Source organism: Suricata suricatta, chromosome 9 (assembly GCF_006229205.1).
Source record: "Suricata suricatta isolate VVHF042 chromosome 9, meerkat_22Aug2017_6uvM2_HiC, whole genome shotgun sequence".
Taxonomy (NCBI): domain Eukaryota; kingdom Metazoa; phylum Chordata; class Mammalia; order Carnivora; family Herpestidae; genus Suricata; species Suricata suricatta.
The window spans coordinates 38,994,290-39,009,040 of record NC_043708.1 but is presented as its reverse complement, the minus strand read 5'-3'; the positions used below and the strand labels follow the sequence as shown (position 1 = coordinate 39,009,040).

The window sequence follows — 14,751 nt, the reverse complement described above, 5'->3', positions numbered from 1 at the left end:
AAGCATGTCACAAAAATGGAAGAGATTTTTGAGAGAAATGGCAGTCATTTGAAGCATTTTATGTAAGAAACACACCCTCAAGGATATGTCTATCCATTTTAAAGAGGTTATTCCATGTTTATCATTGTGACAATATAGCTACACCTTCTCCCCAAATAATATTTCAAATATTCCTAAAGAATCTGATTGTTCAGAAAGTAGCTTTCCATAAAAATATATCATAATGATGAATCTTCATTGTGTGTAGAGTCACGCTTTGGGAATTGGGAAAGAAGAACCTGCAATTCTAAGCTTGCCATGAATTCAGTTCCTTTTAAAGAAAAGTAGCCTTAATGGTTCTGCTAAAGCTGCTACCCCCCTGCTACTTCTGTGTTGGAAGGAATCCATCCTGCTAGCCTGATAGGACCAGTGTTGGGAGCTTGAGCTAAATATTGATGAGGGGAATAATGTCCCTGAGATAGGCCTGTGACAGGTGAGCATCAGATGGTCATCATGCAGCCCACTCAGATCCTCCCCATCCTGGGGGACAGTAATGCTGAGTGCGCAGAAGGAAGATAGGTTGCGGATGGCATCCAGGTGCATGGCTGGGCTGCCACCACTGCATACAGAGGCTTGCCATACTGCTGCCAGCGTCTACGGCGAGGGGGCTGATTCACTGAGGGGAACCCATCTCCACTGCCTCACATTTTCTCGTATCCTTGGCAACTTCCATTACTGACTCTCGCAGGGTGCACAGCCTTATCTAGTACACAAAACATGATCCAACCATGGAATGTGATAATAACTGCTGCCATTTACAATGTGCCAGGTCTTCTACTAACCTAAGCCCCTCAAAACATCATTTAATGAGTTCAATTTAAATCTCATTCCAGTTCTAAGAGTAGGAATTACTGGCCACATTTTACAGGTGAGGCTTGGGAAAGTTTAGGTCAGCAACTGGTGGACTGGGGTTCAAACCCGTATCTGTCTTATTTCAGAGCTCATGTTTTAGTCACCACATAATACTGTCTGTCTCCACACCAACCTTAATAACAAGTCTTGTTTTCAAATTGGGTTCTGGTGCGTTCAATATTACAAGAAGCATTCACTGCAGAGCATTTTCCCATTTTCCAGGGGTTATAAAGTTTCAATAGACTAGACTTGTACAAATTTCATAGGCTCAGCAAAGAAAGGCTGAACCCAGGCCTACAGTGATGTCATCACCGTCTGCTTTGTCAACTCAAATCTATTATTGAGTATGTCAGCTGAACCTCAGAAAAGCATTTTCTCTGCTGACTCTGTTTGCCCTTTCCTGGGCTGATCGCTCCAGGAGTGCACAGCCAAGAGGTAAATGCTCTTCATGAGTAACAGTAGGGGAACCACACACAATATTCTCTTCTTAATTGGCCTATTATTCTTTAACCTTTCACTGGACTCAATAACATTTAAATGAGGTCTTGCGAAAGAGCACAGCTGTAAAACACACTGACATACAACAAAATCCCACAATATACTTCAGTGTCTTCACCTATGTGTCTGGTGTCACTATTCATTTATTCATCAAATGTTAGTTGTGTCCCTACTACTTACCAGGCACTATTGCAGTCACTGAAGACACAGCAGCAAATCCAAGTGTGTGATGTTAAAGAACTTAAAATCTACATGGTAGCAACAAGCAATTAACAAATAATCAAATGCACATATAATAAAGTAGGTAATAATAAGTGCTATAAAGTTCTAACACAAGAGATAATTGTGCGATAGGTCTGTGATAAGGACTTAATGCTCACTGAATTTTGAGTGTGTCCCATGCATCAGTGGAGAATCATATTACTAATTCTGGCCAATGGACCATAAGCAAAAGTGACATGTGTCACTTCCAGGAGGAGGCTCTGAAGAACTAGCATGCCCCTCCAGCTCTCTCTTTTCCTGGCATGGTGACCTGGGAAACAATGCGTCGATATTTAGTGGCATAGGAGAGAAAGAGCTTGGATCCCTTTATAGCTGGACAAAGAGCCCCCCCCCCGCCCCGCCCCTGACCAGCATTAGATTTTATAGGAGCTAGAAATAAATATTTGTTGAGCTAAGCCATTGAAATCTGGGGAGTTGTTACTCCAATATGGCCTGACAGAGACAAAAAACTATAAATGCCAGAGCCTGGGGAGAAAAAACAAATGGGACTGAAGATTCAGGGAACTACATACCACAGTTGGGGTTAACTCAGTGGCTTCAAACCTTACACAGATATTTTTGATCACTCTGGGGGGATTTCCAAAAAATTCAGATATATGGATGTTATACCCTAAGATTATACTTGGGATATTTAAGGTGGGACCCAAGCATATATATTTTGGGTAAAAATATCAACACTCAACAGAAGATAAATTGGGCCAGCTGGCTTTAAAAAGCCTTCCCAGAAGCAACCTGTCCCACAATATGCTTGGGAAGGAGCTTATTAGTGAGATCAAGTCAACTTCCTATAATCACTGGAAAGCAGCCAATCCAACTGTGACATATAAAGAAAACCTATAAACTTATTAACTAAAATTTTATGAAAGAAGATTTTGTAGAAAGAATTCCTGCATTAAATAAGTACCTGGGCTAGATTCTTCCAAAGTCCTATCTCATTGTATAATTACTATTAACATAAATATTTAAGTAGTAATAAAATGAGAGCGTAATTACTAAATGATCTCAATTAACCCTCACAAGAATCCTGCAATGCACATACTATCCCCCCCACCTTTGAATAGATGAAAAAATTTAAGGGCAAACATTAAATTACCCAAAATTACATAGTGATGGAATAGGATCCAAACCCAGCTGGACCCTGAGTCTTTATCCCAGTGAAGACAAAGGTATACAATCAAAATCACAGAGATTCTGGAGAAGGGGAATCCAGACCAGGGGCCACTGGAGAGGGAAGCACCTCAGGCCTGACTCAGGGATCCTGCTCTGATCCTAGCTGAGGATCCCGGTCCTTAGGGAACAGTTCACAGGTTGCCAGAGTGAGGCAGGAAATTTCTGATGAAGCCCTCCACTCTCCTTGCTCTAATTCTATACCAGGCAACAATGAAGTGATCTCCACGCTAGGATGGAGTTCTACTGGTACATGTTCAGTGCAAATTTAGAAAGGACATTCTAGTTTATTTCAGATTCTAATATGTTTGTGTTTCAGAACACATACTACTAAGAATGGAATCTTGGATTGAGGTAACTACTCCCTAAAACAGTGGACTAGACTTAACCTAAAGTGGCTCCTTCCTTCAGAGCCTTCTGGAGATCTGTTGCTTAGGAGGAATCATATACTAGCTCACTAACACATGAAAAAGAATTGGCTTATCAAGCTAAACCTGTATAGTATACCCTAAGAAATGGGAAGCACAAAGGACTCTGAAGAGACAGAATATAGGGAATACGTGTTTTGCAAGGGAGGCAAGGAGAGCTCAGGAGCACTGGGAGCCTTCAAGTAGCTGATGAACAGTATTGAGGCGAAGGATGCAAGAATGGTGGGAGGCAGAGGACCCCAAGATTCTGTGTCTATGTCCTACTCTTGCCTGGGGCTAGCCCTAGGCAGAGGGACTTTTCTAGTTCTCCCAGCAGTTTCATTCATAAAGACTTCATATGCTTTTGCTTTGGTGAACTTGATGGTCACCACAAGGGCTACTTCTTACTTTGCAGAACTCCAGAGGTCACTGGCTACTCACCCTGTGGTTATTAAAGATCTCTTCCATTTTTATGACAATATTTCACTAAGTTGCAAAGCAACGTCTTGAAGACAGGATTGTCTTTTTCAAACAGGTTCAGAATTACGCTACCAGCAATTCTGGCAGGACTGACTAGCATCAGCAAAGGAGAGTACAAGGAACGTATAGAGAATCAGAAGCAAGACATAAAATTGTGCAGCTATAGGACACATGTTCCAACATATGTTCTAACTGTAGGCTTTTCTCAACCTCATGTTACATGTTATCATATCAGCCAGGATGAGGCTAGCTATAATAACCCCAACATTTCAGTGGCTTACCATGGGAGAAATTTATTTTGAGCTAATGTAATTGATCAACATGGTGTGCGTTAGCAAGCAGCTTTCCTCCAGTTGGCCATTCTGGGGCCTCAGTTCTTTTCCCTTTGTCATTCCCTAGCTGTAGAGCTTTGAAGGAGGACAAGGTACAACTGTGTCTTCAACACTGCCCCAGATGTGACCCAGCTCACTTCCACTCACATTCTGTTTATAAGAATGAGGGTCATAGCTTCACCTAGATGCAAGGAAGCCTGGGAAATGCAATGCTGAGCCGAGAAGCCACTTCCCAGCAAGGACTGTACTATGGAAGAGCACGTATCAACATGGTGGAAAATCATCTGTCTTTACCTATTACAAAACAGTCAACATATAAATTATAAGGGAAAACATTATATACAGTTGGAGGTATAAAATTTACAATTCAAGTGACTGGTCTCTGTCTCAACCTAGAGGCATAACATTCCAGATGTGACCCATGAACAGTAATGCTGAAATCTGAAAAGTGTCTCTTGATGAGGATTTTGCCCTCAGCCTCTAGTGTTTGACTCGGGGACCTCCCAATTTAGGAGTCCTCTTGTGTTCTTAGCCCCACTAATGGGATCTGAGGGAAAGGTGAGGTATCCACAGGAATGAGAATGTGAGCCATGAGAGGCTTTAGAAATCAAAGTCAAAGCCAAGATATTTGGCTTTAGAATTAGAGCACATCTTTGCAGAATATAAAAAATCTAACCTGATTTTCAACATTCTGTTCAGAGGAATAAAAGAGCGCCTAAAAATGTGGACTCCAACAAAGGGAAGAGTAAGAAAATAAAAGGGACAAATTGACAATCAGGCCATTTTACTCATATCAAAATTATCTAGAATCAAATTACTTCTGATTTTCTTTATTTCCAACACTGGAGAAAACTATGACTTTATGTAAAACTGATTCATCATCAGTAGGCTAGCCTAAAATTAAAGAGAAATTCAATCGTTTCCAGGGAGCTGGACTGAATTTCCAGCTGACTGATAATGCTAACACTTGACCCAGCTACACGTATTGTGTACTGTTATAAAAGTCCTATTTACATCAGTATACATTTATGATAGTAACTCTTACATCCTCAAACTCTAAAGTAACTTGGCATAGAGAAACTTTTAGGTTTTCTTTAAAACAACTCAACTACTTGGAAATCATCTAGTTGGAAAAGGGCACTAGATGAGAGTCAGTCAGATCTTATTTCAAATTTAAATGACTTCAATTTAAAATGAGAGCATTGATCCAAAAACTCCAATGAGTAGGAAACTGTGGTTCATAAATTCTGTGTGGTGGTATATTTTGTTTTGCTACAGGTCAAATAGCATAGCTTAAAATTAATTCTGATAAAAACTAAGTCACCCATTTAGGAATACCTTTGAAACTCTGTCCTTGTGCTTGCTCAAAAAAAAAAAAAAAAAAAAAAAAAAATATATATATATATATATATATATATATAATGATTTAACTGATCAAATACCACATAAATGGTCCAGCTATTTAGCCATTTAGTGGACACTAGAAGATCAAAGACATATTTTCTTACATCATATCCCAAGAGATCTATACATTTCAAATGCTGGTAGTTTGAGATGAGGTTAAAAAGTAAAAGTTGGGGGGCACCTGGGTGGCTCAGTCAGCTGAGCGTCCGACTTCAGCTCAGGTCATTGGTCTCACAGTTTGTGGGTTGGCGCCCCATGTCAGGCTCTGTGGTGACCACTAGCTCAGAGCTTGGAGCCTGCTTCAGATTCTGTGTCTCTTTCTCTCTCTGCTTCTCTCCCCTGTTAATGCTTTGTCTCTGTCTGTCTCTCAAAAATAAATGTAAAAAAAAAAAAGTAAAGGTTGGATATTTTCATCACAACCACTGGATGGCAACAGACATTAAGACTCAGATGAGATCATCAATACAAAAACCACTCTTCTGCTTTATTTGATTTCCTTTGCATTTTTAGGTATAGAATCAAATCTCCTTGAGATGTTAGGGGCTGTTAAAAAAAAGTGAGTTTAGAAGTAAAAGAATTAGTTTGGGAACACATAATCTGCTTTTGCAACTGATTTGTGTGTAGAAAACTCCCCCATGTTTTCAGTGCTTGGCCAAGAGTTGTAAGAAAATAACTGCCAGAAGGGAAGACTTAAGCCAGAATGCCGTATTTACCAGAATATACAGCTTTAAACGGAATTATTAGTGGCAGTGAAATCTTTTACCTTGTATGAGATCAAGCTTGTAAGTCCTCACTTGTGCTCAACTCCACCCTCAGGCCTTTTTTTCTCTTCCTTGAATTTTCCAAGCTGTAAACAAAAGCCACCTGGAGGACTCTTCTGACTCAGGAGGCCCTAAACTACTGGGAATGTGAATGGTTAGCTGTCTGTGTTCCCACCATGTCTTTCTGAGGTCTTAGTTCAGGGGGCTTTGTGAGGTGGGGAGATGTTAAGAAGCATCCTCCAGAGTGAGCTGGTAAGACTCAAATGACCTCCCCTCCCCTCCTCCCATGAGGAGGTGGGAGTCTCAGAGTTAACAGTACAAATTTCATTCTAAACTCCATACATGAACCATTTTAGTTAATATCTAAACCCAAACAGAAAAGCCAACCTTCAGGATTCCGGCTCAGGCCCTGAAGAAGTTGGGGCACTTCAGGAAAAAAATTGCTGAAGATTACTCTGAGTGTTCTGAAAGTTCTGCCTCATAATCCCTCAAAATTCCCTCAGAATTCCCAAATTCTGGTATGCCTACGATTCACTGGAAGCTACTTAATGAAGCAGATTCCTCAGCCCCTCTCTGGGAGATTGTGGGGTGAGTCTAGGAATCTCTATTTTAACAAACCGTTTCTGATGTAAATGGCCTACCAACACTTTGAGAAACACTGTCTACAAGAAGCAAAGAGTTCCACTAAGGACCTAATCCTCTCTCCCTATCAACTGTCCCAATTTTCCACAAGGAGAGAGAAAATTACTGGATGAATACTTCACCTGGCAAAAGAGGACTACTGCCTCAGGCCTGGGTCATTTAACACTCAGAAGGACTATTACAGAGAGTACTGACTCAGAAGCACCGAGTAGTCAGATAAAGCCCTTGGTCAGCTATAGCCTTGAGCTGAGATAACTAGACCCAGTGGTGTGCTTGTCCCTCCTACAGACCCAATCTGAGTGTATGCTTTAAAGCTACCTTTTCTCTGACTGTAACCTCTGCTCTCTGGCAGGATGCTGTCTTGTCTTTGCTTGTTAGCGCAATTTTTATTCAGATTTGGGACCGTACCTTAGGATTTCTGCAGCTTTCGTGAGTTCCAGGCTCTACCCAAACTTATATCTAATTCTATTTAATTTTTTTTATTTGAGAGAGAGAGAGAGAGAGAGAGAGAGAGGGAGAGAGAGTATGATCAGGGAAGAGGGGCAGAGAGAGAGAGAGAGAGAGAGAGAGAGAGAATCCTAAGCAGGCTCCATACTCAGCGCTGAGCCTGTTGCAGGGCTTGATCCCACCACTCTGGAATCATGACTTGAGCTGAAATCAAGAGTCAGACGCTCAACCAACCAAGCCATCCAGGTACCCCTTATCTAATTCTATGTAAATAACTGACTTGCTTGTCCGCGATCCCTGACCCCCCCCCGCCCCGCCTTATTTAATCTCCGCAGGTACCACATGTGACCCTCATTCCAGCTCCAGTCTTAGCCAACCAAATATCACTGTCATCTAAACACACGGATGACCATTAGACCCTCAGCTACTTGGACATGGAAATATACTAGATATACAGGTCAGACTGTGAGAGTATTTCAATGCCATCATTAGATGGTTTCTAACAGCAGACACAAAAACACAGATTCAATGACTAATGAGATAGCATCAAAGTTTAGGGTATTTTTCACCTTATAAATCTTTTTGCATCTACTTGTAATCATTATGGTGACTGAAAACTGAAACAGAACTGAGAGGTGTGGGGAATAAGATCACTGCAATCACTCATCCAATGCATCAGTAAGTCCCATGAAGTAAGTCTCCAAAATCCACCTCAAGTCCACCCATTCCTCTCTCTCTGCACTGGTACCACTCTCTCCCAGTCACCATCATCCCATGCCCCCACTACGACAGCACCTTCCTAATCAACCTTCCTGCTTCCATACTTGTCCTCCTCCGATCCTTTCCCCCATAGCAGCCAACGTGATGAAAAAAAAAAAAAAGGAAAGTAGGTCATGTTACTTCCAAGTTTCAAAATCTGTTGGTGGCTTCCTGCAGTATTTGGTATAAAGACCAAACTGCACCTTGGTCTGGGTATGAAAGGGTACTGCCAACCTCCCAATCTCCTTTCTTGCCACTGTTCCCTTTGCCTACCACACTCTAAATACACAGACCTTGTTTTCAGTTTCTAGAATGACCCCAGAACTTTCTTGCCTCTGGGCATGGTATTTTCTGTTGTTTGGAATTTTCTTTATTTCTCTCTCTCTTTTAAAAATGTTTATTTTGAGAGTGAGCAAGCACACGTGGGGGCGGGGGGCGGACGCCGCAGAGAGAGACAGAATTCCAGGGAGGCTCTGCACTGTCAGCTCAGAGCCTGATGCGGAGCTGAATCTCACAACCATGAGATCATGATCTGAGTCAAAATCAAGAGTTAGACACTTAATCAACTGAGTCATCCAGGCGCCCCTCTTGAATCATCTCTTGCAATAGTTGACTACACCGTTTCCTCCTCTGACCTTTCTAAGTGTCACTACCATCAGGGAACTCTCTCACTCTTTCACACATTAGTCTGATTTCCTTTTTCATTGAAACCTCGCCTCCCCACCAGTATAAGCCCCACAAAGGGTGGATTCATGTCTGCCTCAGTCACCATTACATGGATAGCATCAGGCATGTAGTATACTTTATTGGTTGACTCAAAAGAAAGATAAAGGAATTGTTAAGGTCTTGCTTTTTGGTAAAAATTTATTTCATTCTGTATTAGAGTGTTGTGGGGGGTTGCAAAGATAGAACCCAGAAGTGCAGAGACTACATCTGTGAGTATACCCCCAGACTTTAGCGGAAGGTGAGGTTAGCATTTGAAAGGGGATAGGGAATCCCCTGGAGCCAGTCTTGGCTCTGAGAATTAGAAGTGTGTGAATTATATCCTCCAAGCTGCATGATTACATCAGCAACAAAGGATGATTTACTGAGGGGTAAAAGAGCTGGATCATGAATCAGAATCACCATCTAACAAGGTCATTATTTCTTAGAGGCACCATAATGTTTGCCATCTGTGAACTCTGTCTCTACAGGCAAATTCAAGGTTGACCTGGATCCATCTTAGAAGCTAATCTATGCTCCACTCTGTGCCCAGGCAAAATTTACTAGGGAGTTACTGTGTCCCCAAAAAAATGGCACTGCAATATTACAGAGGTGTAATGACCATATCAGATCTTTATCACACACACCCTATTGAGGTATCAAGAATATCTGTCCCTGGAAATAATAAGCTCTGGGGCCACCAAGAGGCGTAGTAATTCTGTCCAAACCTCACAAAAAAATCTCCCCAGGGTTCTGAAGTCACCATTTAAAAAACATAGATCAATATGCAATCTGGGCCAATGTTAACCTTATGACTAGTTCAGAAGGTCAAGCCGGTGAGGTGAGCAGCTTACCAGCAGCCTCACTTGGGACGCCTACGCCAGGGCAGCACCTTCTATCACTGGGCAAAGTCTCACAAAAGTAGCTTGTTTTGAACAGTCTCAGATGGAAGGCTAGCGTCTCTAAGTATTATATCGCATTCGTCCTCACAGAAGCCAAACTTTATCCAGAAGTTATCAGTCCATCTCGTTGAAAGCTGGCTCAGCGGGGAGCAGCTACCATAGAAGGGGCCTAAGTCCTCAGAATGATTCTGAAATCCGCACTGTGGAAAGGTAGAGACTTTCCAAGAATCTTGAAAGACTGACTTAGGAAAGCAAATAAAGTAAGAGACTAGAGGATGGTGCTTTTCTTTTTTAACTATGAAAAGTAAATGGGTCACACTTATTCTGGTTCCCTTCAAATATTTTAGGACAGAAGTGATATCTGGCCTAATAATGAGAAACAATAATAAACATCATAAATGTCAGGTCTATTTAGAAGACCTCCATCTGGTAGCCTTCCTGCAAATCACTCCCCCAAGGAAGAGAGAAGCTTTTCCAGGCCAGAAGGGGCTGAGCCCTGCAAGCTCAGGCTGCTCAGGCTGGTGTCTGCAGAGAGACGGTGCAGGGGCCTGCTTCCCAGGGCACAGGAAGGGAGGGAAACAGCGGAGAGCCCCCCCGTCTCTCTCATTAAGAAGTAACATATACCTAGGGCACACTCACCAAGGTGGTTTTTTACCAGAGGTCTGGGCTATCCAGCTCATCTGCTTACAACCAGAAGGCGTTTCAGTGCACTCAGTGAAAAGACAGGTTCATGCCCTGGTGTATTCTGATTCTGTGGTTCTGGGGTACGGGCAGAGTGGGAACCTGCATTTTTAATCAGCACTCCAAGAGATTCTGAGAAACCTGGCGGCCAGGCAATACGTTGAGGACCACTGGCTTAACCCGGTATTTCTCAAACTGGTGTCACTGGATGCGTTCTTACGAGTGCCACAAAGAGAATTCTTACATTCCACAGCTTTTATTTTGATAATCTTTCAAATGTTAAGAACATTCTGGATCATTTGGGTGATAATTTTATAACCAAACGCTACCAGAAGACTTGCACTGAAGTGTTCACATTCAGGTTGTACTTTTAACTTTGTCTCAGGCTAGGAAGTCTTTATTTAGATCTAGACCTGATTTGAATGTTCAAGCCAAAGTGAAGCCCAAATGATATCCTGTCATTAGCTCAGGAAGGGCATATAGGAAGGAAGGGAGCAGATTTTGACAAATAACATCAACATATTGCATTTAGAGGGTCTCGGGGATGTCCAGCCAACAGTGGCGAAATGAGCATGGAGCTGAGCAGAATTCCCCAAAGCCACAGATCTGCAAGGTGGGGCACCTAAGGCAGTGGCTGAAAACCTGTGTGGGGGACAGCAAGGACATGAGAGACAAAGAAAGACAGGGACAGAACTCAGAGGCAAGACAGAGGAACTAGAAGGAAGGTGGCAAAAAAGATCAGAAAGGAGGTCAGAGAGTAAGAAGTGGAACAGGAAGGGGAAACACCAGGGAGATAAGGGAGGAAAAAGTTCTGCGAAGGAGAGAACAGTGTTCATGAGAGAGGGCATTGTCCTGGATTTCATGTTACAGGAAGTGACTTACAAAGCAGTCTGTACAATGTGATAGCACTCGGGCAGTAACAAATTGTATGTGCCCAAATACTTCAAGAAAACTTCTGAAAGGAACAGGAATGGCAAAGTCAAGCCAAAATCCTATGATTTTCTCTGACAATTAGATCAGGCTGGTAGAGCAGGGGGACTGTAACTTTTATTTTGCACCATTTTGTGCAGTTTAAATGTCTTATCATGAACATACACTACTTTCTCTCTAGTGTTTTCAGCAGTGGCCAGCTGTTTGATATTAAATTACCAGAGAGGATAAAAAGATGAGACTCAAAAGAGGCCATTTTAGGGGCAAGAAGGTGTCACTGGTGACTTTCATCAGGATGGTTACAGGTAGAAGAAACGTGAAAGCTGGGTGCCATAGTCTAAAACACTGCTTCTCAAGCTCTGCCATGCCTAGGAATTTCAAAATGCAGATTCTGATCCTGTAGGTCTGGGATGCAGTGACATTTCTAACACGCTCTCACATAAGGCCCACATGGCTGGACCAAGCACCATACTTTTGAGTTGCAAGGTAAAGAAACCAGAATGTAGGGGGTAGAAGTAAGTATCTAGAAACTACTAGTTCTCAAAAATGTGTTCCCTCGAAGGTGAACCATGAGGAACACTGATTTAAAAAACATCTACATGTTTGGTAAATACCACACACTCATCCTCATGAGTCACATTGGGTATTAGTGTTTTATTGAGAATCTATTGGCTTTTTACTCAGATGTTCCTAACAGTCAGGGTTAACCTTGCAGCAGTGAAAGCTTATCTATGCTCTCAGATTCTGATGTTCCTCACAGACCTTCCTGGAAGGTGTGGGAGAGCAGAATTATAAGGCAGTGAAAGTTCAGGGATGCACAGAGGAGGGGAACTGGAATATGACGAACTGCATTTTGTCTCCGGTGCAATAGCACTAGAGGCCTCTGAAGGGCGAAAAGCTCCAAAATTAGACCTTAGCAGGGCATGTGCACCAGTAAACCCTGAAACTCCTTGATGCCATCGGTATTTGCCAAACCTTATTCTAAGTATTTCTGGACCTTTCTGCAACTTAGCTCAGCATGGTTCCAAAGCTAGGGAGGTGAGCATGCTGTGAATACTTGAACTTGAATGCATTTATACTGCCCGAGGTTTCGGTGGGCAAGAGCAGGAAACCACAGAAGCTGACCTGACTTTACTGCTGACAATTTTGCTTGACATGCGCACAATCCTGCCGTCCGCTGACAGTCATTAAGAACAGCTGTGGGATGCCGGGCAGCACTGATCCTCTCACTGCTGATGCAGTAGGTGAGATGAGGAGGAACCGCAGAGCTCAAATAACATGCTGGCAGCACTGAGTCATCCGCCCGAGACCTCCGGTGCTTGGCTGCCCCAAATGGCCTTTGAGACTCTCTTCATAGATCATGCAGCTGAGCAGTAAATTTCAGCAGGAGACTGGATTTCAAAGGACCCCTCGGTGCAGAGAGCAGAGGTTATTCACCCTGGCATGCCCGAATCATTTGAAAAGACTGCCACTCTCTTCTCTCTAACGTCTAAACTTGGCAGCTGAGGGTCCAAGCCATATGGGGCAACTTGCACAGAGATTCGAATGACACCAGAATTGGCTCAGAAGCCTTTGCGTTCATAGCTGCGGTTGTCCGTTGCCTTAGCTCTTCATGAGACATCTGGCCAGTCAGTCCCACCTGTCCTACTAATCTCTCAGATCTACTAGGGAGAGAAATGGGCCCGCACAATTCCATTTTCTCCTTATTAGCCCCCGATTAATTTGCTTTTGAGAATATATATGCTTGAACAGCACCCCACACATGGTGACTATTTCAGGGATGCTATGTAGGGCATAAAATGGAAACACGTGTCTATTAAAGTACAGTGATAGGGACTCAGGCCCAGCCAGACTCCAGCTTGACCGCGTCTAGGACCAAAACGGATGGACCACGGTTTGTACTTATGCTATTTCCCGTGGCTCCCTGCAAGTTGCAGGGTCCGTCCCCATCACGGTCAGAGTGGTAGGAAAAGAATCCAAATTGGTTTCAATATTCACCCAACAAACACACATTGCCACTGTTAAATCTGTCATCAACTATCCTCACTATTGCACACACTAAATACACTTTAAACTCTCAGCGAAGTTATTTGGAAAATCAAAAATCAATTATACCGGCCCCTACATGATGCCATGTGTCTAAGCCACGAGTAAACATGCAGCAGGGTTATCTTTTTATTACATCCCTCTAGATTCCTCTGTTCCAATGTGTTATTTTAAAGAATTTAGAAGCTAGCTTTCAATCTATAATGGGAAAGATTTTGCCCTCTATTTTTATACAAAGTACTTTAATTGCTACCAAGATCTTTGAAGTTAGCATATACACAGGAAGGAGGGTGTACTCTTAAAATCATTTACCCCCAGAAGGCAAAATACTCCTAAAGGAACAACAAGCAGAGGAGATGGGTGGGAGGGGACTTTGAATAAAGCTGTGCTTTTAGGGTTTGTTTTAAAGTTCTACCTGCGTGTTCTCCACTCAGGAGCTGGAGAGAGGTTCCCTCCCTTCCTTCAATGCAGCCTGTGAACTAGACTGCACAGGGCCTAATTTATTCACTGACCCCTTGATTCCTTCCTGAATTCTAGAAGGCAATTACAGTCAGGTGTAGTAGATGATTTGGGAAGGAGAGTGCTACAAGCTCTTCACGTACAATGTCTGTAAGATCAAACGACTTCCATTTCTTGCCCCTTTAAAGACTTCAACTCAGGATTTCTCAGAGGAAGATTATAACGGCCAAATTAAAATCATTCTAAATTATAAGTTACTTTAAAAATCAACTTAGGTCTTGTTTGAAGAACAAGAGAAATTGTAGAATTCACTTTGGTCTGTCTTTCCTGACTAGTTGGGACATAGAAACCTTAATGAAGGTCCAAATGCCTTGTTCCCTGGGTAAGAGCTGAGATCAGCCAGGGGCCATTTAAGAAACAAATGGGGGGGGGTGAATGGATGTGCTGATGGTGGGTTGATAGAGCCACTCTCCATCACTGAGGGGTGGGAGATTGGAAATGAGCCTTGAGAATCACAGAAAACTCACCCCTTCCCAAATGAGGAAGGAAATCCAACCTTGAGATGAAAGCAAGGACACATTCCCTCCATTCAGGAGACCTAGGCGCTTACACAAAAGTGCTCCTCACTGGGGCCGCAGGGGCCCAGCCAGCGCAGCGCCGCCCCCTGGAGCACGTGCCTCCCACGCAAGCCCCAGCTGCGAAGCCCAGTCTCCCCATCATCTCCTCTCCCTCCTCCCCTGGTTGTTCTCTGGTCAACTGGTCGACCAGCCACGCCAGGCTGGGTACCTGAGAACACCCAGGGGAAGAACACTGCTGCGCAGACATGTCGCTTCAATGAGGACAGCGGTCAATTTACCTTGTTTCTTACTGAAGAACAGCAGAGGGGGAGCGACGCCGGGACCCCGAGGCTCAGGGCTCATGGCGGCCGCCGGGCTGGGGCCGGAGCTCGCCGCTTCCGCAG

At 43.2% G+C, this 14,751-nt stretch overlaps 1 protein-coding gene and 1 long non-coding RNA gene across 2 annotated transcripts in view; both read right to left on the bottom strand.

Annotated features, from left to right (window-relative positions):
* Positions 1-14,751, bottom strand: part of RTN1 (reticulon 1) — a 227,758-nt gene that overhangs the window by 80,569 nt on the left and 132,438 nt on the right. Inside the window, exon 4 of the mRNA XM_029952041.1 lies at positions 14,647-14,751. This exon is cut by the window's right edge and continues 68 nt beyond it. Within this exon, the coding sequence (XP_029807901.1) occupies positions 14,647-14,751 (105 nt within the window). The remainder of the gene's footprint in view (positions 1-14,646) is intronic.
* Positions 5,939-6,667, bottom strand: LOC115302042. The gene is made up of 3 exons (XR_003913400.1): positions 6,610-6,667; positions 6,225-6,308; positions 5,939-6,004 (listed from the first exon to the last, which is right to left on the bottom strand). It is a non-coding gene; the product is annotated as an uncharacterized LOC115302042 (long non-coding RNA).